Below are 27,204 nucleotides of genomic sequence, written 5' to 3'. Positions count from 1 at the left end.
AAGGTGAATATTACTATAAAAATTATCCTCCTTCAAATCCTAATCCCCATGCACAAACCTGTTTCTTAATATTCTGAATGCTACTGTTCCTGCCTGGTGCAGATTGCTACTTTAATTTCAAATGGGAGAGAACTGATGTTCATCATTAAGTAAGTCCCCTGGTGCTGCCCCTAGTCTTCAGTAGCATCAGCTGCTTATGTAGGGCAAGGCTGTAGCAGAAACTTTAAACAAAAGAAAAAGACAGAGTGTCTTTTCTGCCTAGGTGGCCTTTCTCAGAGCAGAGGGAGCTTTTGTGGTGGTGGAACAGAACTGCTTCCTACCTGACTGATAGAGGCTGGTAATGTCAGTTTCATAGGAATAGTGTTTTTCTTGTCTCGGCACAGTAACTGCTAGATGCCAAAGTGAACGTACAGAAATAAGTCTAGTGCCCCCAAGATGGGGTTGTAAAAGTATGTATTCAACATAATTAGGTACCTAATTGGGTGCTTAAAGTTAAATAATGTATATACATATGTAAGTAATTAAATTATATTGGAAAGTATTTTATTTGTCATGGTTTGTGCTCTGCTCCCTACAAATCAAATTATAAGTAGTTTATTCTGTAACTATTTGAAGATGCTTGCTTTCTGGGTAACTTCCATTTTTGAGTTTGGGGTTTGTTTGGTGGGGTTTTTTTTGTTTGTTTGTTTTGGTTTTTTTTTTTTTTTTTTTGTTCGTAAGGTTAACAAAGCTTAAAAAAAACTGCTGGTGAAAAATCCAAGCCAGTGTGGAAAATACACAAAGCATATGCAAAGGGGAGACTTGAAAATAAGTAACTTTGTATCCAGCCAACTTTGTTATAGTTAAACACCCTGAGGTCAGAAATTACTGGAAACTCTTTCATCTGCTTATAAAAGCCCGTGAACAATGCAGCTCTTTGGATTAGAGTCACCAGCTAACTGTTCTGGGACAGTTTGTGTAGTAGATTTTGATGCCTTAATCTCTCCTCAGTAGAAAATGCTATATTGGGGAGATCTTTAGCACCTTCTCTTGTTAGTGAAACCAGCCATTTAATAACGATGGGAAACTAAGGAGTTGCATTTAGTACAAAATTGAGTTTCCACTAAATCTGATGATCAAAAGAGGATAAGTAACTTGACAATCAGGGCACAGGCAACAAACAGCCTCCAGGGGTATTTGCTGCTTCCACGTTGTTAACAAAACTGTTTTGAGAAATTGATTACGCATGAGAAAATTCTGGAAAAAAGGCAGTGGTACAGTGCTGGAGAATTTCTGAAATTAGACCCACCAGACCTGGAAGCGTCTGGTTGGATTCAGTTCATTCACAGTGAAGTTGCCCAGAATAGCCCACTGAATAGTGAAATTAATGGGTGCTTAATTTTAGGCTCAAAGCCTGTCCTTGAATACAACAGAGTATGCCAAATTTATGCAGGATTAGCAACAGGAAAATGCCAGCACTAGAAGTGTGAAGGAAAGACAGACAGCAGGCCCCTGGAAGAGTATACCAGGAGATTCTATGAAAATAATTTCCATTTTATTATTAGGCTGATTTCTTGGCTGTAGACCTTTTGGTCTAGATATTTTTAAATATTTTTCCAGTGCTTATTTTGATCAGTACCAATTCCTTACTTTGGGTCAACACTCTCCCCCACTGCTTTACATTTAGACTGTTGTTGGGCAACTTTTAACTGTATACCCTATGAGCTCTCTGTGTCTCAGTAGTTGGGGCTATAAGTAGGGGGGTTAAATTAACACAACCTGTCAGCTGTTAAAGGGGAGCTTATCTATTGTTATTGCCTTTTTATAATTCCACCACCCACTGGTAGGTACTAATGTTTGACTAGGGAACAGTTATACTGACTTGGATTACTGTGACATTACTTAATACGTTTGGCTGGGTGTTTGCTCTTGTGGAAAAGCAAGTGCAGTGTTAGCTGGGCTCACCATGAACTAGTGGTAATAGCTTCATGTTAAGGAAATCCTTCATTTTTCTGAAGTTATTCAATAACATATGCGAGTAGCTATAGTGACTTCTGTGCGTGCACGTGTGTGTGTATATGTCTTTTTGGTGTAACACCTTCAATTACTTGATGTATAAATTCAAGCTTAATTTTTTGCATCTGTTTATTCTTGATCATTCAGTATACTAGTTTCATGCCAAGCAATGTTTAAGTTCACTTCTTTAGATAGAGTTCTTCTGCTAGTTGTCTTAACAGCTATATGCAGTATACCAAATAATTTCAAATAATTTTTATTTTCTTTTTTCAGACTTAAATTAGAAGTTCCTGAAAAGGATTTTTTGTTTTCATACTACATGTCTACTACATATTTCATCATAGATGGGATTATAAAAAATGAACCCAATCATGAATATAACGTCTGAGGTTTTGTGTGTGTATACTTCTAAAATTTTCTATGGTAATTAATCTATTATAAATATTATATCCATCATAAATGTATATTCTTATATAATACTTTATCAAATTGTTGAAACACTACTTGGTATGAAAAACAGTAACAGACTTCTCTGATTGGGGTATGGATACTAATAAATTGCTCCTCTTGAAGATGATGAAAGAATTGTTAGAATGTTTTAATCCTAACCAGACCCTAGGAGGGGTCTGAACACTGTTCTCAAAACTCTATTTCAATGAAAAACTTGCTGCTTTATTTTTAGAAACAGAGGGAGTTTCAAACAGAAAATTACATTGGGTTTAATACAATCTGTCATAAGGGGAAGTTCTTAGTATGCCTTTTGGAGTGTGGTATGTATTTGTGCAACGTGCCATCTTTCATTAATTGCTGATTACTTTTATTGTTCTCTCACTCCTTTCTGTCATATAGCCGTCCTCAGAAGGTGTGCTTATGTCCATTCCTGCCAATACAGCCGCTAAAGGTCTCCACCTGCTTGTATATAATTCAGCATCCAGCAGAGGTGAGTAAGGCTGTGGTAATTGTTGGAGTTCAGCTAGAATCTTAATGCAGTAAATGATAGCCAAGAGGAAACAGTTATGCTGTTAACATCATATAATGATCTTTCCTTTTAAACCTGATGGTTGAAATGCCAGTTTACCTGAGTTATTGTATCTTTTATTCAGTTCTGAATTATTTTGTCTTCTGAAATCACACCTTATTTCTGCAACTTCCATGCGTGCCAGACATCTTTTCTTGTCTGAATAGTACTGCTAGAATCTGAAGTTTTCTTACCTTGGTGCAAATTGCAAGACTTAAGCATGACATCGTGTCTCACAGAGGTGCTCAGAGTTGATCCAGGAAGGAATGTGTTTTGATTATAGAAGTAGTGTTTTATTGGTTTTAGTGCTCTGTTAAAAATATGAATTAAGCAATTCATCTTAGTGATGACTAATTATCTTTAGCCAATGAAAAACTATAGTTTAGCTTCAGAACAGTATGTTTTGGTTTACCTAATAGGAGAATTTATGTTGATGTTTCCTTGTTTGTTAACAATGGAGTATGGTGGTGGATCATATGGGATTTAGAAGTTGGACTGAAGTTAAACAGATCTGGATACAGATACAGTTGGGTCAACCAAGTAGACTGTGAAGTTCAGAAACCAGTACTCTTCTGCTCCAGCTGTTTACTTAGCATTATAGGCAGCACTGCAGAAAGTCTTTGCCTGAAGGAACTTAAGCAGAATGTAAAAGACCAATTTAGATAAAAGTGTTCTCTCAGAGAAACAAAACAGAAACCACAACATATTTAGTCCCTCAACAGGAAAGCTGTTATTTTTAATTGGCTGCTTATAATAAGAATAGTGTTTTGTGTTACTTCTTATTTCAAAAATACTTAAATATATGCTTAAGTCACCTGCTCCAAAAAAGGGGTTTAAAAACTTGCCAGAAAACTTTGAACTGCCATTTGAATTGTGTTGAATTTCTTACTTATGGTGCAAGGTATTAGAAAAAGTTTGCAGATTCTTTTTGGATTTCATACACCATTCCTGTGTCCTTCTGAAAGGCTATCTACGTTTTTATTAATCAGCAATCACAACAGCCATCTGTTACAATGGGATGCAACTTTTCCATTAGTATATGTTATGTAATGATAATTCACATGATAAACTAGTATTGGAAGACCACTGTATTTTAAGAGAATCCATCTGAAAGGAAAGATTTAACTATCTGACTATACAAGGGCACTTGGCTTATCAGAGATAAATCTGAACAGAATGATGAAAGCTAAGAATATCTTACAGTGGATCTTTGGGAATGTTTGTCTTAGATGACCACAGGTGATGCTATGGACTCCAGAACAAGAGAGGCATACCTGACAAAAGACAGGTTCCCTTTGCTGTAGCTGCTCATACTAAAAATACAGTCAGTCTTGATGGCAGATAAGTCTTCTGGACTGTATCTGATCCTTCAGTCTGCCATTTCATTACAGATACACTCTATAAGAGTCTGTTTCAAAATTATCTCATTTAACAAACCAGATAGTGAATGTCTTTCCCCTACTGCACATCAGTGACAACTGTCATCCTCCATGTGCTTCATTATTTATTGGCTTTGGAAGTTCACAGTGCAGTGAAGAAAGAGACCAGCTATGGTCAAATTATGCTATCGAGGCTTGTATTCAGGCAAGATAGTAATGTAGGAAGTCAGGAGCAACATTTCCTGTGCTCTGATTAATGTGACTATGTCTCCACATTCTTACTATCCAGAGGCCATGCTGCCAGATAGACCTGTGCCGGTATCAGATACTGTGAAAGAGAGTGTATCGTGGTTTAGGGTGGACTGGCCACTAGACAAACAACAGGTGTTCTCTTTAACGTCTCTCTGCCTTCCCAGAAGAGAACGGAGAGAGAATAAGAGAGAGAGACTTACGGGTTGAAAAGAAACTAAACTACTTTAATGAAATATTAATAATGAACAGATAATAATATTAGTAATAAAATAATATAATATACACAATATATACAAAACCAGTATCAAGCTCCCAGGATGATGATTGCGTTACTGGGAGGCACTGGGAAAGTCCCAGACTGGATTCAGCAATGGACGGGAACTGGGTCCCAGATTTGGATGCAGGAACACATGGATTGGGATCAAAGGCAGACAAACGGACAGTCCTCCTTGGATGCCAGCCACTGAAGAGAGAGGCTGATCCCTTTGATCCCCCAGCTTTTACACTGAGCATGATGCAGGTGGCATCTGTCTTACCTTTGCCTTTTATCATCCTTGGAGTGATCTCCAGCAGAGTATGGGCCATTATGTTCTTTTCAAAACCTGTGTGATAGATATCACTCAGGACAGAACCTGTGAAGCATAGCAGAGGGTATCTGTTTAGGTTTTTCTGTTTCCCTGCCTTCTTTCTTTCTATAAGTGTAAGAATTTTCAATGTTAAGCATCTGAGAAGAAAACTTAGATTGTGTGTATTTAATGAGTTTATATACTGATCTAATGCCAGTAATTAGCTTTGACTTGCTCATTATAATACCTTTCTGTATAGTATTCATTATTGAACAGTAAGAATCAAATATAAGGGGAAATTTTTTTGCTAATTGTCCTAACAATTCATAAACAAAAATGGAGGAAATATATAACTGCTGGCTTTAATAAATATTTTTGTTAGTTAGAATTGTCCTGTTCATCGTAGATGGATAATGCTATGCTAACCAAAGGTACCACTAATTCCCATAAAAGAAAAAAAAACCCAAATGTGAAATTAAGTTGTATTGGGGCTGGCTGGGATGGAGTTAACTTTCCCTGTAGCAGCCCTCATAGTGCTGTGCTTTGTATTTGTGGCTAGAGCAATGTTAGTAACACACTGGTGTTTTGGCTGCTGCTGAGCAGTGCTCGCACAGCATCAGGGCTGTCCCTCCAAACAACCACCCCTCAAAAGCCAGTAGGCTGGGTGTGGGCAAGAGATTGGGAGGGGACATAGCCAGGACAGCAGACCCACACTGAACGGGATATTCCATACCATATGATGCAGTAAAAGCTGTGGAATAGAGGGCAGCATTTATTATTAAGGGGTTTGTCTTCCGGAGGACCCACTGCACGTGCTGAGGCCCTACTCCCTAGGAAGTGGCTGGACATTGCCTACTGATGGGAAGTAGAGAATAAATCTTCTTGTTTCCCTTTGCTTCTGTGCACACACTTTGCTTTTCTTTATTAAACTGCCTTTATCTCGACCCACAAGTTCATTTTCATCTTATTCTCTCCTCCCTGTCCTGCTGAGGTGGGGGAGTGATAGAGCAGCACCTGGAGGCCAACCAAAGTCAACCCACTATATGAGTCCTCCAATCCTATTTCTATTCAAGTACTTCAGTGGTCAAATAATGAATAAACAAGGAGTTGTTTATTCACTGAGAAGAACAAAGGAGAGAGGAACTGCTGGCTTTCAAACCAGTAAATGGAAAATAGCCAATACAATAACAAATAGATTATATATAGTCTAGTTAAATACAATTGGCTTTTAATGAATAAAATTATAAACAAATGAAACCTTTTTTAATGTTAGTTTGACTTAGCTGTTCTTAAGCTTCTCTTCTCAAACAATTCCTTTCAGTTCTAATTTTATGTTTTATCTTCCTGTAAACATGGATTGTTTTTTAGATTGGAAAATTCTATTTTCCCTTTTGTAAGAGAATGTATTTGTTTGATATGAAAGGTAATTTTAGAGTAATGATATGGCATTGGAGGGAACAACTGAATGACTTTGTCTTGACTGATGATAGCTCTTTTGGGTTTGCTTATCAGAGGCAAGTAATTGATTTTCTTCCAGTTCCTCTATTGCCACTTCTTACATTCTTATAAAAAAGGGAGTCTTCTGACTAGTGAATTGGAGTGTTATTTAATTATGGTGAAATAAAGACAAATAATACTGTACCACCATTGATGGCTTACTCCGCTTTGCTGAGATAGAAGAAATCAATGGTAATTTGAAGGATATTTCTCTCTCCCCTTGCTAGCACTTCACTCCCCAGGTACTTTGATCTTCATCTATCCCTAGGAGAGACATCATGCTGCTGCTGCTGCCTTGCAAAGTGGTGGGGATATAGCAGTACAACTTATTCCTTTAACTCCTTGATACTTTATTTAGATCAGTAGATATGGATCAGAAAGAACAAAATTAACAAAGGTTTTAGGCAACAGTGATAAAAGTCTTCACAGAACTAATTTAACAGCGGTTTGGTAGCAAGACAATGGGAGAGCTGCAGGCAGCTGCACATTGTTACTTGTGGAGGGTAACAGCTGCCCAGAGAGAGCTAATCAAGGCCTTACGTGTTCACAAATACTGAATTGTTGATATACAGCTCATAAATCAAAAGACAGACCAAACCGCCCCCTGGGTTTTCATTAATTAGTCCTGTGGTTTAGGGACTGATCTTTGGATTTTCATTGTCTGAATCATGAGACATTCAGGTTGAGAATATTGTAAGAACTCATTTCTTACTGAGTTTAGGGCTTTGGTAATCCTCACCTGACTTCTAGTGTCTTGCCTTCTGCTAGATTCAGCTAATAACCTTTGTTCCTCTTGTGATAAATAAATAAACTGAAACTTCCATTCAGTTTTCAGTGTTGGCTTGCTGTCTTCATTAAATGCAAGATAAACCTATGCTCCCTCTTCCTTGATGGGAAAACAAAAATCGACATCCTATATATTCAAGTTCAGTTTGCAATATTCTTTGTCTAGACAAAAATAAGTGTGTTCCCAGCTGTGTTAAACAGGGGACAGAAACAAATTGCTCTGTTTGGTAAGTAGAAGGTTTGCTTCAGCTGGCCGTAATTCCCTCTTCCTTCACTTTCTGAAGACCTGCTCCAACACGGCTCTCTAATGCTTTTTGAGATCTGAAGACCCCCTGCTCCCCACCCAGGCATGGCAGTTACCTTCCACATCTGTGGCACAAAGACTAGGCAAATGCCTGGTCAACACAGCCTGAATGCTATGAGATGGAGCACTTGTGTCAGCGTTGGTGTCATCGTCCTGGTTACCGTGAAGTGACAGCAGAGTGAAGATGTTTGTATTTCTGTTCTGTTCTGGTAACACCCAGTCCTTTTATTTTTAGCACCTGTTTGTGGAAATCAAGCCGTTCCCTCATTTTCCATTATAGAGACATTAGCTCCCCAACCTATTGCATTAATGCTAATGCTGGTTTTTGACAACTGTTTGTTATTCTGTGAAGTTTCATTGTTGTTTCTGATACAGAGTCTAGTTCAAATTTATGGTGATGATCATAGTTTAGTTAAGACTAAGTTTAACACTGTCAATCAAAAAAATATGATTTGAATGCATCAAAATTGGGTATTTTTCATGTAGATTTTTTTTTCCTGTTATCTGGTAAGATCTTTTCTGTGTCTGTAGTCAAAAGAATTTGAAAGTAAATGGAAGCATTAACAATTCTTAGAAGCCCTCCTTGATTTTATTCAAAAGTAACTTTTCTTTTTTACAGGAAAGTCGAGTGTTAAGGACAGTGCCTTTGCTAGCAGCTTGTCTCCCTCCAGACAAATGTAAAATTTTGGTTGGTCGACGTTTTAGTGAAGACAGGTGAGCGGGATTGCCTGTGCACTTTCTGGTCCTCTGTAAATTATGGATGTATTTTTTTCAGTGTCCTTATTAACAGCCAATAGTATTCTTAATTTTTATTTCAAGTGTGCACGTTTGCTTTTGATGCAAGCTTCTGATTTCCAGCAAACATAAATAGCATATAGTAGTCAGAAGCACTTGATATCTCTGCCTTTAGGTTGTAGCTTTTGCTGCGTCAGTTTTATGCTCTTGGAAAGTTCAGGTTGTTACTCTGCAATTCTTAGCTTTTTGCAGTTCTGTTCTTAGCTGGTACTAGGTTTTTTGTGCTATTTTCTACGGTTCTTTTCATACTTGTTTTGTCTGACAAATCATTTGGTGTTACTGAAATATAAGTAATAATTTTTACTCTAGTGTGGGAGATTGTACTTGAGAAGGAAGTTGAGCAGTGAAAAACTGTTGGAGAAAGTATTTTTTTCAAATCCTTTCCTCTGTCTCTTAAAATTAATGATAAGAAAGCATAGCTTTCAGAATTTTTTTTAATTATCTTTTTATTATTCTGTGACCTTAGACAATCTTGGCCTCCCACGTAATGTCTTTAAGCTTCATTAGATGAAGCTAAGTCTTAGAAACCAGTTCTTGGTACAAATGCCAATGAAACTTTACTACATACATTTTCAATAAGCGCAAATAAAAATCATGAACACTGATGACGGGAATTAATTCTAAAATCGAGTTTAATCTTTGGAGAAAACTTTTTGTAGTGTTCAGTGAACAAAAATGTCAGAAGGTGATTCAGAATGGTGCTCCCACACCTTTGTGCTGCCTGTATAGAAACTAAAGCCCATTAGAAATACATTGTTTTTCTATTAGTCCTCTATGATAATAACTATAATAATTACCTAAGAAGTTCCAGGCTTCAGGGAAATTGTACTGTCTTCCCATTAAACCTGAAAATGAAGCAACTTTTCTTACTGATGTGCACAGGGTGGAACACTATCAATATGGTCTGCTTCTATTAAATCTCCTTAAAATTTTTTTTAGAAGCAATGATTACACTATTAATGCTTCTTCAAGTTTGAATCCAGAGATATTTCTCTAACCTAAAGGAGGATCCTCTTTAGGTCAAAACCAGTTGTGGAACATCTCAGCCTCAAAATAGTTTAAATAGATTCATGATTACCTAGTTCCTGTGAGGCTTTTTGACATAAAACATGCTGGAGGTGGTGAAAGAAACAAAAGTTTTCCTTAGGTTAATATGAATTTTGGTGATCTGACTTACCTGGATGGAGGGCTAAAAGCAATTAGGTAGTGGTCATGTTTCCACTCTAAGTATCTGCAGTATGCCTGGTTTGTACTGTGGATGTGAGACTGCAGAAATTGGGGGTGCTCTGTCATGGAGTTCATTCCCACCATCCTGGGAGGAGGAAGGATGAGAAGGGGAGAAAAGTTATTTTCTAGCTTTGCAAAATGTTATTTCTTCATAGTTTTTTTTTTTTCTTAGCTATATATGCATTCTGTCAATGTTTTAATTTATGTTCCTTATTTGTAACTAGCAGTTGGTACTTTAATAGCTGGTTAAGGATCATATCAGTGTTATTTGGGACTTCTAGCATCCTTTCAGGCCATAAACTGGGTAGGTGATGTGTTCAGAGAGCTCACATTAGTCATCTGGAATGACTTAAGTTCCTTCTCTGTTGTGGTATGTTCTAGGAACAGGCATCTGCAGTCAGGGGTAGAAAGATCTCAGTGTTTGCTGTGAATGGGAGGGCTGTACTGGTCCCTGCCCTCCTCTTAGGGTGGGAATCTCTGCTAATGGGACTTTTAAAGCCTCATAAATTGCAGTGGTTCAGCTCATGTTTTATGGCATATTAAACTAAACAGGGCTTTGCCTTTTTTCTGGTTTTCTTAGAAGCCACACTGTCTGTAAGCAATTTGGTAGCTGCTGCACAAGCAACTTAATCAACCTTGCCCCATGTCGGGGGGAAGACTTCTGCTGTTGTTACTTTGAAGAAAAAAATTGTTAAAAGAATGCTTGTTGATACATTCTATAAGTATCATTTTTTTGAAGTTGAGTGTTATTATTTACGTCCTTTGCAGCTTCCAGGAGAAGTGCATGGGTTGGAAGGGAATAGAAACAATATACCTCTAAATCTGTGCTTGCACTGGCCTTGCATGTGAACAGTGCCTGCAGAGGGGGGGGTAATATGGTGCACATGTTCTTTTTCTGCATGCATATAGGAGCCCTACCGTGTGTCAGACCTCGAAAGTGATGTCCTTGATGGTTGACTGTACATTTGTAGATTATCAGAATAGAACGGCAGTGGTCATATTTGTATTATCACAGGATCCAGCAGCTCCTGGCAATGTCTCTGAAAACTTAGAACACTTCAAGGTACCCTTACAGAGCATAAATAATTGTCATTATGAATTTGAGGGAGAACTAAGCCATACACAGCAGCTGATTTATTTGTTGTTTAAAATCTCTATCGCTACAGCTTGCTTTAGCAGTGGCTTACTAACCAGCAAACTGACAGTTGTTAATCTGTAGCTGTCAGAAGACATCTCCTTTCAGATGAGAATGAAATCCCATCTGACCTGGGAAGCTCTTTCAGTCTTCACTGTCCCATTCTTGAAGGGGAAGGTGAGTTTGTTACCGTAGTGTTTATAGGTTATTTTTCCTCATTTGTCCTAGCGCTACAAAATTACATTTTTCCTATGTTCTGTAATCAGCATCCCAAACTAATGGAGAGCACAGAGGGATTTCTTGAGGAACTACACATAGAATTGGGTACGGGAAAGTAACTGGGATGACTTGAAAGATTACCATTTAGGCCTCTGATATTTATGACAGTAAGACTAAAAATCAGAATTTTTTTTTTTTTTTCCACTTGTGTTTAAGTGAAAGAGTAAACATAAAGCACATTTTTTTAGCGTTTCCTCTACCCAGTTGCACCTTCTCGGATCACCCTTCCTTGTGGTTGAAAACTGATAGACAAATTATGTATATTACATTTACCTTATTCTTGATTGACGTATATTGAAGAAATGCTAAAGAACCAATTTTTGGAAGTCTTTCCAGAAGTAAACAGCTAATCAAAGCTTTTTGAAGTTGATATCTTCAACATATAATTAACACAGTAATGGTAAAAATGAGAAGTGATCAATCCAATTGTTTTTAAGTGCTAATTTCTGATTTTTCCCAGTCTTGTCCATTCTTCTTGCAGTCTGGCACTTTAATTCTACTGAAAGTACGTTATGTTTGTGTGGTGACTTGACTCATCAGATGGCATTTCTGAATTAAAAGACTGATTCTGTTGGTTATCTGTGGGGTTTTTTTCCCCCCAAGTACTCAAAAAAACTTAAACTTCTGACCTTTTTTGTATTGATTACATTATTGTCAGATATTAGGGTTAATCTTTTATGTGCTAAAATGATCAAGCTAAAAGTGAACAGTTTGGCATGAGGACTTACTGAACAATAGTATTGTAAAAATAGGACTTTTTTGAGTTGTTAATATTTTTTGTTCAATTCTTTTTATAGATTTACAATGAACCCAGTATCATAGTACTATGGCAGGCAGGGGTGTGTGAGGGGGGGTTAGCATCACTGCCAGATTGGAGATTGAATTTTATGTAAAAGTGTAAAATACTTCTTTGTGTGTCTGACATACTTTACCAGTATAGATGCTGAGCCTGTTAAATATTAGGCATCTTTTAGACATCGGCTGGAAGGACAGGATACGTGAGCAGAGGGCTCAAATCACTTGTGCTGAAATTTGCAACCCTTTTATGCAGAGCAAGCTTCCTTACTTGCACGCGGTAAGGCTGATTCCGCAGTAACTGAAGTTTTCACTTCTGACTTTGTGAAGTTACCAAGTATCATGTAGCAGACACTGAAAAAGGATTAGGCAGACCTACCAAAACAATGTGGTAGGACTCTGCTTAATTTCTAAATTGGCAGTAGTTTCAGTTATTTCTACTGATTTCTGTTATAAGGCTATTGTTTTTGTGGTGTTGATGCTGCAAAACACAGGAGTATATAGAATGATTAAAACCTTGACAAAGTATGTTTTTCCAATAAATTTGACTAGAGACTCTTCCAACAGCCTGTACCTTAGATTTTTGAACACTGTAGAAAGGAAGATGGCGGAAGTTAGTTTGTATTGATATCTCAGAATATTTTTATCCTGTATTTGTGAAACAAATGGATTTTTAACTGTTTGTAATAATTGTGATGTGTGTAACTTAATCACCTTCATTAGGAACGGTAGGAAAATGTTTATATGCATATTTTTTTTAACCATTGTATTCATTTCCTTTTGTTCCTCTTTCACTTAGAAACATTGCTTTTCTCGTGACTATAGTTGTTGTTTGATTTATGTCTTTTTTCTTTTTTTTAATAGTGTTTTTTTGTACTGACGACCGTGCCATTCATAATACTCCTTTTCTGTCTATCAGCATTCACATATGTATAATCTATCCATAATTTCCTTTCCCTTTTACCCTGACGCCTTTGGTATGTTCACATGTTGGAAATTACAAATGTCTCTTGTCTTTTTTCCATTCTTTGATTAAGTCTTCTAGCAGCACAAATCCAGATAGCATTTTTTAATTTTCTTCCTTTTATGGTATTATTTCATCTGATTATTTTGCAAATCCCTTACTGTTTTCATTAGCTACCTCCTATCCAAGCCCTTCATATTGGACTTAAGATTTCTAGCTCTTCCTTAGTTGGTGATATCTGAAATTCCGTAGCATTAGTTAGGATAACCTCTGTTTCATGTTTTTTATTGTATTTATTAAATATTTTATTATTTTTATTAAATCAGTAGCTCTGGTTCAGTGCTTCTGCTTATCAAAGGCATATATAGTTCTTCAAATGTAATGTCCTCTTAGATTTCTAAATACTCCCACCTCCCTCTCAGTGATTTCCAGCAGATTCCTCCTTTCTGCTTTTACTCAGTTGTCAGATGTTTTACAGTTTACCAGTGTTCATTGCTGAGATTATCAGCCCCAAAGCTGCTTCCTGTTCTCCATTAATACGACTGACCTTCCTGTCCATGACAGAACTTTCTGTGCTCACCTTATTCTCTCCTTCTTCAGTTCTCCTATCTTAGTGGCTAAGCAATTCTAAATTTTCATTTAATCCAGTGTATTTTGCAACCTACACTGCCACCATGAAGACTTAATTTCTTGAAACATGCAGATCTTTCTCCAACTCTATTGCTGTCTTTCCTCAATACTGATGATTTTTCTAGGATAATATTGACAGAAGGTAGTAGTGTGAGTTTTGTTCTTGCCTTGTTGGTTTTCCTTTATTCTGCTCTGCACTGGCAAAGAGAAGATACTATTCTCATCCCTTTCTTTCTTCTAGCTTAATTATTTCATCTAGTTTCATCTAATTTCATCTATATCTTCTGATTTCTCATCTCCTGTATTACCCATTTTTCAAAACTTTTTTTTAACCTTGGCATATCTTCTACATTTTGATATTCTCGTACTATTTAGTTTGTATCCCTTTGGCTTAAGAATGCTGCTGTTCTCTGGTTCAGAGTATTGGTTTCATAGAGGTCCACTTTTCTCTCCATTTGATTTTTACTGACTGTATATGGACACGTGGTCCTATCTTGCCCAAATGGTAAAAACTTGTAAATCTGTGCTCTTTTGGAATAACTCTGTGATGTGTTCTGGTGAACGTTAAGCTTAAGTTTACAATTCTTACCTTGATGTTCATGTGTTTCAGATATTATAGCGTGCTTTTCTTTGGCCTTGATAAGCATAACGCTCTTTGTCCTATGAACGTCCATCCAAACTCCTGCTGAACAATTGTTTTCTCAGCCTTTTGAACTGCTTTGTCCTGATTGTTTGACAAGTCAGAACGCTATTTTTTTTTGTCAGACTGAAAATAAGTTTGTCGGTTTTGGAGCTTTTCTTTACCTGCTGTCCTGTCATCCCACTCACTCTTGAAATGTGTACTTTTACCTCCTGTTACTCAAAGATGCCTGTTTCTTTTTGATTGTTGGTTGGGTTTTTTCCATGTGGCTGTTTAGGCGTGGTTGATTGTCCTGGAAACGCTTGTAGAGGTAATTAAGCTCTGTTTTATCTATCTGAAAAACTCAGTTTGCCATGAATTTTCATATATGTATACAGAATCATAAGTCAGGCACCTGATATACAGAAAATACTTGAGATTTGTGCTCCCCATTATTCTTATTATAGGTTTCTTATTCCTTTACTTAATCTGTTTTATATCTAGTTTGTTAATTACTTGATAGGGACTAGTTACTTCTGTTTCATTTTATAATTCCTTAGTGAACTGATACCAGGTCTCAAAAAGTGAGAGTCTTCAGTGCCTGAATAATGCAAACTAATGCATTAGAACTTGTACTGGCAGCTTACGTGTGCAGCTGTAGTATTATGTAGGTATTTCTTATGCTAATGTAGCGGGTAGTATTTTTAGTATATCATACGTTTGAGGCTTTCTGAGCACATCAGTGTGTGATTACGTTGCAGGAACAGACATAGCCTGAATCAAATACGCTCATGATCACATTGGCATGGGAACACTGAATGCCTATCCTTTTCTTCCTCCTCCTACTCCACCAGCAAAATTTGTGCTTTTAAATTGAACTATTTAATAACGAATTGTATTCAAACTATGACACTTGGAAAATATTTCACTGAACTTTTTGTTAAATACCCTATGAGAGAAGGTTAACTTACGCATTTCAACTAGATCCTAAAGTTCTGACTTTAGGCATTTCCAGCAGTAAGTTTAAGTGTATGCAACCCTTTTTGACAGAGCCTGTTTCTTGTGTGTTACGTTTGCACTGAGTACTCCAGGCAAGAAAGTTTACTGAACACCCAGTGGATTGTGAAGGTTGCAGGTAGCAATGATTAAGGCGATAAAGGGGAACCAAGATCCCTATTTGGTCAAAATAGTGTCACATTTGAAAGAAAGATCAAATCCAAAAGTCTGCCCGGTGAAACATATTCAACAAGAAGTTTGCTTTATATGATCTAAAATTTAAGCCCTGCACTAAAAATTAAATGTTATTGTTAGTACACAAGACACAGTGAGCAAGGGCAATTAAAAAACTGGAAAGCTTGGGGGAGGACAGAAGGATAGCTAGGGCATCTGTTGTTTCAATTTTTCTAAGTAATTATTCTTTCCTGAATATGGAGTTAATGTGTAGTTTATATAGCTGGACAGACAGTGTGCGGTATGGTTTTCTGAAACTGCAGTTACAGAAGCATTTAAAATTGGAGGATGTCTATTAAGATACTCTTATAAAGAGATGATACTTCAAAAAAGGGGATTGGAGAGGAGGGGGAAAGTATGCTAATGTCTTTTCCTAGCATTGTTGATAGGACTGTATCTAACAATTGCAGTACATTCTTTGAGCAGTAGGTTTGCTATTCACTATGGAAATAGAGGAAATACAACTATAGTCTCATATTAATAATAAAATATAATTTGTGAGGTTCATGTTCTTTTTAGGCTGCTAGTAAACTTTTTGCAGGCAATTATTTTTGAATAATACTGTTTGTTCTGCTCAATAGGAATTTCTGGCATATATTGAACAGACATAGCAAATGTCAACGTGTCAAAAATTTGAATTATTTTAATTTGATATCATAGTTACATAAACAGCCTTGTAACTATTGCTTTTAAGTTTCATTTTATACTTTGTGACAGTTTGGGAGGAATGATTTTGCCCCTTTTTTTTTTTTTCTGAAAAGGTAATCTTATTCTGAAACCTTCCCTCTTTACAAATATTCTCACTTCCGTAGTTTGCTAATTCTGTGCACTCTATATACTGATTATATACTCTAATGAATGTTCACTAACAGGAAAACAAATGCAAATATCTCTGCATCTGTTATTAGGACAGTGAGGAGGCAATTACAAGTTTATTTGCATTGCTCTCCGAAATCAAGCTACACAAATCTCAATTACATTCTGTACAGTATAGTTGTGAGCTACAGTTCAGTAGTTTAGATCAGAAATTAATTGGGGCACTTGGGAAAATTTGTAACTTCAACCTGTTCTGAAGCAACTTATTTCTGTTAATTTTATAAAGCCATTAATTACATTCTGTATGTATGGCACTTTTCTAGGGCTTGTTCTCAAAAAAAAAATATACTTACTGTATCAAATAGCAACTGATCGAGTCCTACTACTTACCAAATTATTTAAAACTGTTTACAAGGTATGGTTGTTTATTCAGGTAACTTTCTTTAAGTTGCCTTTTTTTTTTTTTCATGTGCTTCAGTGTCATTAAGTTTATTAAACTAAATTTGCACCTTTTTACTCCTTATCTCAATCAACCAGGAGTAGATGCAGCCAGAGATCAGCCTGTCACAGCTTTTGTTGGTTCTGTGTATGAAAGTAATTAATGGTGACTAACTGAACATGCTTTCATTTACAGCTGAAACTGTACTTTACCAGACCAAATTTCAGATTCCTCAGGATAAATTGGATAACACTTTCTCTGGTTATTTTTGATTCAAATATTGCAGCCTTCACCTTTGTGGTCAGTCTGTAGTGGTTCCTCTCTGCCACTCCTTCCTCCTCACTCTTTTGCCCTGCTCCAGTGAGGCTTCTCTCCATGGGCTCCTCTCCATGCTCCTTCAGGGCGTCTGCACAGCAAACACACCTGCAGCTCCCTCTCTGCTGAAATCTTGCCACATGAACCCAACACAGCATATGATCCTTCTACTAATGTTTCTGTTCTTAAAGATTATGCTTCATGGTAGCAAATGAGAAAGATTTGATATTATGGTTTGGGGTTTTCTTGTTTTTTTTTTTTAACTTGCAAAGGCGTACTGTTGCTTCATGCAGGGGAGGAACTGCGCAAGTGAATTTAGTCAGCAGCAGCCACGGTTCACCAGCCGGTAAGAATAATGCAGTGGTCTGGATTTGCCTTAGCAGGATGCCACTTCTGGGCCCATCTCCAGCAACAGCTTTGTGAATGAGTGGCCAAACTTGCACTGAACTTTCATCATTTTTTACATCAAGTAAAAAGTAGAAGTTATCTGGCATTGGTAATTTATTCTTTTTCTTTCACTTGGAAATCATTTGTTGTGAATACTTCATGTTAGTAGTGCAATTAATTGCATTAGCCCAAGGTACACGTCAGAAACAGGTGCATTACTTTCTTGAAGCAAAACTTGCAACTTTTTTAAAGAAACAGTAATGGACGAAATTTATTTTAAAGGAATGTGGCATTTCTAGGTATACTAATTGCTGCTACCATTTCAAATATGTGCTTTATTTCCTGGGCTTCAGTTTCTAATTTGCTTGGATATTTTTACCGTGTTTAGAAATTTTCTTCTGAAGTCTTTTCTCTGTACAATTCTGTGCTTTGTTTTCTTGTTATACCTTGAAGTATGATATGACCTTTTCCTACTATTCTGGGACTGTAGCTTTAGAAATTCTTTCCCCTCCACCCTTCCTGGTTGGGTTTAGGGTATGTTTGGAGAATTTTTTCCTCTAGTAGAAAGATTATTTTTGTCTCTGGTGGTGACACTTCAAGAATTCTCCATCAGTTTCCTGGTTTCAATTTCAATGTTGTCCCCCTTCTCTCCAAAACAAGCACTTTGAAGAAGTACTGGCTTTTAGAAGGTATGTGGTTAACATCCTAAATGATAGCAAACAAGTATAATGCAATACAGATATTCTGCAATACAGAAAACAAATGTTTAATTGAAGTTTTACAGACTTTGCAGGGGGGCAAAAGGAATCTTGTTATTGAAAGTAAGGTTTTAAGATGTTTAGAGATGTTAATGAGTGGCTAGCTTTTGTTACATAAAAGGCATCTTAAACCTCAGTAATAACATCTATAAAAGTCTGTTAGAATTACTGCAGGTTCTCTGGCTGCCTTTCTGTACAACTCCTACATGCAGCTTGAGAGAGGATTAGACTAGTTAGTCTGGGTGTTTTTGTTCTGTAGTGGAGAAGTGGTTTAGCCTATGATTATGGATTCTGGGTGTTGCTAAGTTTCTCTGAGTTTCTCTGCAGTCAATTGCTTAAAGAAACTGGTTATACCTTAATCAAATGATTGCTGCTGCTCTTCTGTAGAAAGAATATTCATTTTCTTCATAAGAAAAATGTGTGTTGGTTTTCTTACTTTTTTGCATGATGCTAGGTAAGCCATAAAATGTTTTAAGTAAGTTTTGCATTGTATGAGCGGTAGACAGGAAGAGGCTACCGAATGTAGTGTAAAGGGAAAAAGGCTCCTTCAGTAGAATGTGCAGAATTGGGTTTTGATGCAGAAGAATCCGTTGTTGTTGGGTTGGGTTGGGTTGGTTTTGTGTTGGTGGTTTGTTGTTTGTTTTTTTTTTAAATTTATTTTTGGCGGTGGGGTGGAGAGGTTTACAATAAAGTCTTGTCATCAAGGGACTCATTAAATATTTGAGGGAATTGGTATTGAGGTCCACTAACAAAGCAAAAACTTGCCAAAATAATGTCTCTGCATTTCATTTCTTGATAGGACTGTACTTCTGGCGGCCATTGCATTAATTTTCAAAACTAATCTGCGTACGTTACCAAATATTACTGTTGGCATATTAGTTAGTAATGTTTTTAAATGTTGATATTTGCTGAAAACCATTTTACTAGAAAAAACTGTTAGTACTCTAATAGCAGAGACAGGAAGTAGTTTTCCTTTTATTACTAGCATGTGTTCATGTTTAATTATTAGCATGTGTTTTTATTTTAAGCACAGTACATGAGAAAAGAGAAGTAAATTAAAATTGAAATAATAGAAGACAAAATAAAAACAACCCATTATTACCCGTTATTCCTTTTTTATTCTAGTTTATTAAATGTTGCAGTCCAGCTCCACTTAGGACAGTAATAAGAAACTTGGTATCACATACTAGGGTCCCAGTACAGACAAACAAACCTTTGTTTTATTTGCATGTCTATGCTGTAAAAGCTAGTGTTACTTGGAGCATTGGTAATGATGTTTTTTCACTGTGGAACTTTGCAGAGTTTTTGTTAACAAAGTATTTTATGTACAGGTTTTCATAGATTAAAAAGGGTTATTTAACAAGCTGTATTTATGACCTTTTTCCCTAGTGAATAGTAAAGTATTTCATTGGAAACCTATAATTTTACAAACCTTAAAGTATTTCTCGTTATTTGAGAAGATAATTTGTTTATACAAATCTGTTTAAAAGGGAAGAAAAAAAATCCATATTGTATTAGAGATTAAATGTCATTTATCTACAAAAAAGTAGAGTTATCTAATATGAAAACTTAGTTTGTTCTCTTTCTGGGTATCTCTTATGCTTCAGTCCTGACCCTAAGGGACTATTTCTGAGTGTGGAGATGACAGAGGTTTGTTGCCTTTTTTAAAAAATTCATTTTATTACCTTCTGGGAATTATGGGGATCAGTATTCCTACAATCTTCCAAGCGTGGGAGTATTCGAAGAGGCAAAGGCACCTGGTTATGACCAAGGTGAAATAGTAAAAATTATGAGAAAAACTGAGAAGTCCCCATTAATCTGATGGGTTTCCACAGATAATAAATTAGCATCTGTTCTACAATATTAATACTGTTTGCTATTAAATGGCAATGTTGGATTTTTAAAACTTTAACACTTGCCTTTCGCACTGACAAAGTTCAATACATCCCTGTTGAATTAAAACCACTTAGAGAGTTTGAGAGAAAATGGATATAGATAGGTAATAAAAATGTTTATGATACAAAAACTGGATTATAATGAGATAAGATAGTGTTTAAATTACACATCTCAAGAGCATGCATCCCAGAAATAATGAAATGCTACTTGTTTTAAGTATGATCATGAGGATGCATAAATCTGCTATGACGAAGAGGTTGGATACAATTCAGGCTTGAATGAAACATCTGAGTAGTTCTGCTTAGCAGAGATTGTTGTCAGACTAAATAGATTATATAGGCCTGTAATGCCTGCTGCGTACCAAAACTAAGGCTGAACAGTGGTTTGTATGAGAAACAAGTAGTGCAAGTATTTCTTTTACAGAGTTCAAGGCCATAGTTGCACCTTAAAATAGATCTTTTAAGTCTCATCATCTTTTTGAGTTTTACATTAGCTGTTGGTCATGGAAAGATGGGTAACAGATAAGAAATTTTGTATTGGTTCATTTATAGAAAGAGAAAGTGTTTATCTTCAGATTGATCTTATTTTTAATTATTGCAATAAAATGTTACGTGGATTGAAATTTTGCTCTCACTGACAGTGTTTTGAGTTCTTTAAAAGTCAACCTCTGATCCGTAGGAAGAAAAGTACTTCTTGTTTTCAAATTCAGCTGCTCAGTCTCCTCTTGAAATTTATAGCTTCAAAGAGTCTGCCATCAGTGTGTCTCTTCTGACTGAAAGGGAAGGTAAAATTAAATTCCCCATTCATGCTCTGAAGTTAGTCATGCTTCACACAAAGAAAGGCTTCTACAAAAAGAACAAGAGGAAATGGCCTCAAGTTGCACCAGAGGAAGTTCAGGATGGATATTAGGAAAAATTTCTTCACAGAAAGGGTTATCAAATATTGCAACAGGCTGCCCAGGGAAGTGGTTGAATCCCCATCCCTGATGGTATTTGAAAGACTTGTAGATCTGGTGCTTAGGGACATGGTTTAGTGGTGGTTTTGGCAGTGTTAGGTTAATGTTCAAACTCAATGATCTATGATTCTAAAAGCACTTCATCATAGTTCTAGATCTTTACAAAGTGCTTCCAACCTAGACAGTTCTATGATTCTAAAAGCACTTTGTAAAAATCTAGAACTATGATGTGGAATAAGTTGTAACTTAAAGTAGTCTCTAACACTGACCAGCAACCACCCTGCTCTACACTGTCTTCCCCTCACAGTTGAGCCTCTTGGGCTTACTGCTGTGCCCCTTTACCATGCCCAGCCTTGACATTGTCTTTGACATGTCTGGTGGTAGTGGGCCACAGTCACGTTCAAGCATTTGCAGATGAGGCTGAGGTTTTGAAGACAGCAAGAAATCTTGATGTTCTGAACACTGGTGAGAAGAGATACAATTAAAGGAGGAGCTTCTTTCACTGAATTGTTCCTGAGTCCAAATTGTCATAAAATCGCGGGCAGATTCAGTTGTGGAGATATTTCATAAACAGAACTTTGTTGTGAGGCATGTGGCCCAGCTATCGTCTCTGGAGCAACTGCTGCCCCCAGCACAAACATTCCCCCTCATTCTGCATCTGTGCTACCAAAGCTACATGTGTTGATGACAGGCATGTTGTATTTTGCCGTGTTAGAAGTCACAAATGTTGCGAAAATGTGTACAACGGTATGTCAAAAGATGGCAAGAAAAGCAAGAAGACCGTATTTCTGACTGTGGGCAGCTACTGTGTGTAATTCATCCATCATAATAATCAACTCTTCTGTAGCTTGGACTAGCTTATTCTGGTGTGACTGCTTGTGCTTATGCTCCTAGCTCATCTTTGTGCTTATCTTAACTCAGCCTTCTGCTCCTAAGTTACCTCTATGTTTCAGTTTGGTTTAATTTCCCCACATAAAAAAGTTTAGCTGGACTACAATATTGTGTTACTAAATTTAAATAAAAGCAGCTTGAATTTCATAGAATGTTAGAATCATAGAATGGTTAGAGTCGGAAGGGACCTTGAACATCACCTAGTTCCGACCCTACTGCCACAGCCAGGGACACCTCCCACTAGACCAGAGCCCCTCCCCATCTTTCCTGTAGGCCCCCTTTAGGTACTGGAAGGCGCTATAAGGTCTCCTTGGAGCCTTCTCTTTTTCAGGCTGAATAACCCCAACTCTCTCACTCTGCTCTCATAGAAGAGGTGCTCCAGCCCTCTGATCGTCTTCGTGGCCCTCCACTGGACTCACTCCAACAGGTCCACGTCCTTCTTGTGTTGGGGGCCCCAGAGCTGGACACAGTACTCCAGGTGGGGTCTCACCAGAGCGGAGTAGAAGGCGAGCATCACTTCCCTCGACCTCCTGGTCACGCTTGTTTTGATGCAGCCCAGGATGCGGTTGGCTTTCTGGGCTGTGAGCGCCCATTGCCGGCTCATGTTGAGCTTCTCATCCACCAACACCCCCAAGTCCTTCTCGGCAGGCCTGCTCTCAAGCCATTCTCCGCCCAGCCTGCATTTGTGCTGGGAATTGCCCCAGCCCATGTGCAGGACCTTTTACTTGGCCTGGCTGAATTTCATGAAGCTTTCCCAGGCCCACCTCTCAAGCCTGTCCAGGTCCCTCGGGATGGAATCCCTTCCCTCCAGCACATCAATGGCACCACACAGCTTGGTGTCATTGGCAAACTTACTGAAGGTGCACTCAGTCCCGCTGTCTGTGTCACCAACAAAGATGTTGAACAGCACTGGTCCCAGTATTGACTCCTGAGGAGCTCCACTCGTAACTGGTCACCACTTGGCCATCGATCCACTGAACGCAATTCTCTGGGTGCGGCCATCCAGCCAATTCCTTATCCACTGAGTGGTCCATCCCTCAAATCCACGTTTCTCTGATTTATAGACAAGAATGTTGTGAGGGATAGTGTCAAACGGTTTGCACAAGTCCAGGTTGATGATGTCAGTTGCTCTTCCCCTATCTATCAATGCTGTAGTGCTGTTGTAGAAGGCCACCAGATTTGTCAGGCACAATTTATTCTTACTGAAGCCATGTTGCCTGTCACCAGTCACCTCTTTATTTTCCACGTGCCTTAGCATAGTTTCCAGGAGGATCTGTTCCATGATCTTGCCAGGCACAAGAGGTGAGACTGACCAGCCTGTAGTTCCTTGAATCTTCCTTTTTTGCCTTTTTAAAAATGGGGGGTTACGTTTCCCCTTTTCCAGTCAGTGGGAAGTTCACTGCACTGCCTTGACTTATCAAATATGATGGATAGTGGCCTAGCACCTTCATCCACCAGTTCTCTCGGAACCAGCAGATGCATCTCATCAGGTCCCATCGACTTGTGCACCTTCAGGTTCCTTAGATGGTCTTGAACCTGGTCTTCTCCTACAGTGGGCTCATATTCCCAGTCCCTGTCTTTGCCTTCCGCTACTTGTGCTGTGTGGCTAGAGCCCTTGCCGGTGAAGGCTGAGGCAAAAAAGTCGTTGAGTATCTCAGCCTTCTCCATATCCCGGGTGACCAGATCTCCTTTTTCCTTCCAGAGAGGGCCCACATTTTCCCTAGTCTTCCTTTTATCACTGACATACCTATAGAAGCTTTTCTTCTTGCCTTTGATGTCCCTGGCCAGATTTTACTCTTATCTAGGCTTTTACCTGACCTGATCCCTGGCTGCTCAGGCAATTTCTCCGTATTTGTCCCAAGCTACCTGTCATTGCTTCCACCCTCTGTAGGCTTCCTTTTTGTGTTTGGGTTTGTCCAGGAGCTCCTTTCTCATGCATGCAGGCCTCTGGCGTTTTCGCCCACCTTCCTCTTTGTTGGTATGCATCACTCCTGAGCTTGGAGAAGGTGATCGTTGACTACTAGCCAGCTATATTAGGCCCCTCTTCCCTCCAGGGCTTTATCCCATGGTACTGTAAGTCTTTTAAATTTAAAAGAAACAAGCAAACAAAAACAATGCCCAAAGGATAAAGAGCTTACAGAAGAGTGGCTGCAAGACTGGTGAGACTTGGCTAGCCAAGTCCCTTTTCAGCTTTTAGCAGTTGGAGGACTTGGGATTAGACATGTGTCTTTCTAAGAAGTTGCTTTTCTACCTCCCAGTGCAGTGATCTAATGTGTGGACTGCTATTTCTGGCTAGCCAATCTAAACAAGGCAGTCTGGACTGCCAACTGACCTGATACTGAGTTTTTGACTCCACCCCTTGTTTTGCAGAGGAAATTTAGGCAGGGACAAAAAGCAAAAATACATTTTCCTGGGGAGCGCATGGCTAAGCAAGGAGCTTCTGCTGTGGCTCTGAGGAGAGTTTCAAAACTGGTGTTTATCCCTTAATAATGCATAAGTCATCATAAATATAAATACCAGCCTTAATGAAATTGTCTTCTGTATTTTTTAATAAGCTGTACTATTTGTCTCAAATCACTCTTGTACTTAAACAATGGAATAAATTATTGGTGTTAAAAAAAATATTTTCATTGTTTGAATGTGTTTTTATAGTAGGATTGTATGCACTTACTTTTAGAAGTCAAGCTCTGTGAAGATGACATCTGGTTTCTAGTCCTTTTACGTGCTGTAGTAAGCTTAAGCATCAAAGTGAAAGCTTGTATGGGAAAAAAAAAAAAAGGTTGTACCGTACGGTGTGGATCAAGTTTTCAAAGGAGCTTAGTCGGCAACAGCGCCATCTCACCATTATAGTGAAATGGCTAATTTTTCACAATTGTTTCCTATAAATTTCCTTTAAAAACGTCTGACACTTGTAGAGAAAATCCTGCCCTATAGCAGTATCTCAGAAGTAGATTGTGGTTAAATGCACCGTATTACAGTATTTACCCAGAGCAACCATGTCAGAAACATATTCTTGCAAAGTGGCTGTGAAGAGTGATATTGTTGTTATGTACTTGCCTTTGGAATTCCATATCAGTTTGTTCAGTTAGCAAATTGATTTTTATTTACTAAATAGAAATTTAGTCTTTGACTGAGACTTTTCATTTCTTTCTCAGATCTAATTAAATGCAGATGAAGGATGTACATAAAAACTGTTTTGAGGGACAAAATCTTAATGGTGGTACTATGTGAGTAGAAAAAGTCTAATTGTACTATGTATTAGCAACAAACTAACAGGAAGGAAACCCAGCAAATACAAAACCTGTAGTGGAATTAACAGGATGTTCTCATATAGAAAAACGTACCAAAAATTTTTTGAACTTGTTTTGTATAAACTATATCCCTTTCTAAGCAAATCCTTAGATATCTATGTTTAGCTGATTCCTCCTGTGCTGTTCTAAGGAAGGAAGAACATGCATGTTTTATGAATGGAAGACACATGTTTTAATAAATCTACTGACATAGACTGTGACTGTCAGTGTGAACAACAACCTAGAAGAAGTTGTGCAGCATATATTTCCGAGAACCTGTTCCTATGAAGGGAAAGAGTACTAAATATCTCTCCGGATGTGCTTAGTGTTGCTCTAGGATTAAGTGTGTGGATAGTAAACTTTCTGAAGATAGCACCAACTCCTACTAGTTTGTAAAGAGTTCTTAGGGCAGTATATGCATAATCGGCCCTCAAATCCTAGGCTAAATTTGTGGGACAAACTTATAAAATTTGTTTGAACCACCCCCTGCCTTTGCTTTTGCATATAAATTGTTGTAAACTGAAATGACTGGAATTCTTGGATGAGTATGCACTGAAAACCATTGTTTTCAGCTGAATCATATTTCGAAGACTAAGACTTCAGTTGTAGTGGTTGTAATATGAATTTGTAGTGCTTCATAATCATTATGATTTTGGCTTAGTTTTAAGAATTCTTTTTTTTAATCATCTAAGAGATGTTAATGATATGAAAGCTCTGCTACCCACAACTCAGATCACGGAATCACGGAATCTTCAGAGTTGGAAGGGACCTCTAGAGATCATCTAGTCCAACTCCCCTGCTAGAGCAGGGTTGCCTAAAGCACATCCCTCAGGGCTGCATCCAGACGGGTCTTGAAAATCTCCAGAGAAGGGGACTCCACAACCTCCCTGGGCAGCCTGTTCCAGTGCTCTGTCACCCTCACCGTAAAGAAGTTTTTCCGTGTATTTAATACATTGCTCCTTGAGGAACTAGGTTCTTAAGACAAAAATCTGAAAATAATGACCAATTTTCTAGATTTAAACCTTGAGTGCCAGGTAGCCTGTAGTGAGATACCTCCTTGCTTTTGTTTTGGATGATTCTTCCTTAAAATAAAGTGATACCAAATTACCATAACGTAAGTAAGGTTTAAAAAAATAGTGGGCAGAGAAGTTTCCATGTACTTCTCTGTGCTACGTACTTATCTTACAGATTTCCTGTCTGTATTTACACGTCTTTTACTGTTCCTTTTGGAAGGAAAGATCATGACTCTTTTTTTAGTAAATAATTTTGAGAGTAATGAACCACATAGTGTTAAATCCGTCTGGACTGTTTGCTTGGGGGGGTGAGGATGCTCAAATATTGGAGTACTAGCTCTGGGCTTATTGGTACACTGAATTAAGTTCCTTTTTCATTTCAAATGGTTCCCATATGGTCCTGTATGAGCCTTAAGCTCAGGATCTCAATGTCTTGGGCACTGCTGTTCTGCTTGAACCTAACACTGATAAAATTGTGTTTTCACATATATCCCCGGAGAGAGATAACGGAGTGCACAGATTTGAAGAACGCCTAGCATATATCAGCTCAAACGCCAGTATTAACCATTGTCTTTCCTAATCTTCTCCCCCCACCCCTTTCCCTCCCTCCCCCACTTTAAGAAAGGAGGTTCTTGCTTGATTTTTGGAGGAGTAGTGCAGGTGCCCAAATCCAGGGGCTAAAAAGCTGTGAGGTCACAGTGTCACTAGGAATTTCCTTGTGTGAACTTCTGTATCTACATCCTGCCTGTGTTGGTATCCATGCTCTAGCACCTAGTGGTTCTTGATAGGTAGCATGGAGAGCCCACTATGGGTGCTGGCTATGGTTAACCATGTTCTGATACACCTTATTTTCTCTGATAAGCTGTACTGGCTTCCCTTTACACTTCAGGCCATCAATAGTCATGTGCTATTTCAACTACATATTGCTCTTCTCCTCCTACCACATCAGTTACTCTTTATAACCTGTGAGGTA

General features: G+C 38.0%; 1 protein-coding gene across 5 annotated transcripts in view; it reads left to right on the top strand.

The window, feature by feature from the left end:
* The window catches only part of DTWD2 (DTW domain containing 2), a 96,718-nt gene that overhangs the window by 26,344 nt on the left and 43,170 nt on the right, over positions 1-27,204 (top strand). For all 5 annotated transcript variants that reach the window (XR_008463704.1, XR_008463703.1, XM_054184903.1 and 2 more), the window contains exons 2-3: positions 2,845-2,935; positions 8,417-8,511. Coding sequence is in view for 3 of the 5 variants with exons in the window: in XM_054184903.1 (XP_054040878.1) it covers positions 2,845-2,935; positions 8,417-8,511 (186 nt within the window). In the remaining 2 variants the exon portion in view is untranslated. The remainder of the gene's footprint in view (positions 1-2,844; positions 2,936-8,416; positions 8,512-27,204) is intronic.

The sequence above is a fragment of the Rissa tridactyla genome, chromosome Z (assembly GCF_028500815.1).
Source record: "Rissa tridactyla isolate bRisTri1 chromosome Z, bRisTri1.patW.cur.20221130, whole genome shotgun sequence".
Classification (NCBI taxonomy): Eukaryota; Metazoa; Chordata; class Aves; order Charadriiformes; family Laridae; genus Rissa; species Rissa tridactyla.
The sequence above is the reverse complement of the archived record's forward strand: the minus strand, read 5'-3'. Positions and strand labels throughout refer to the sequence as shown.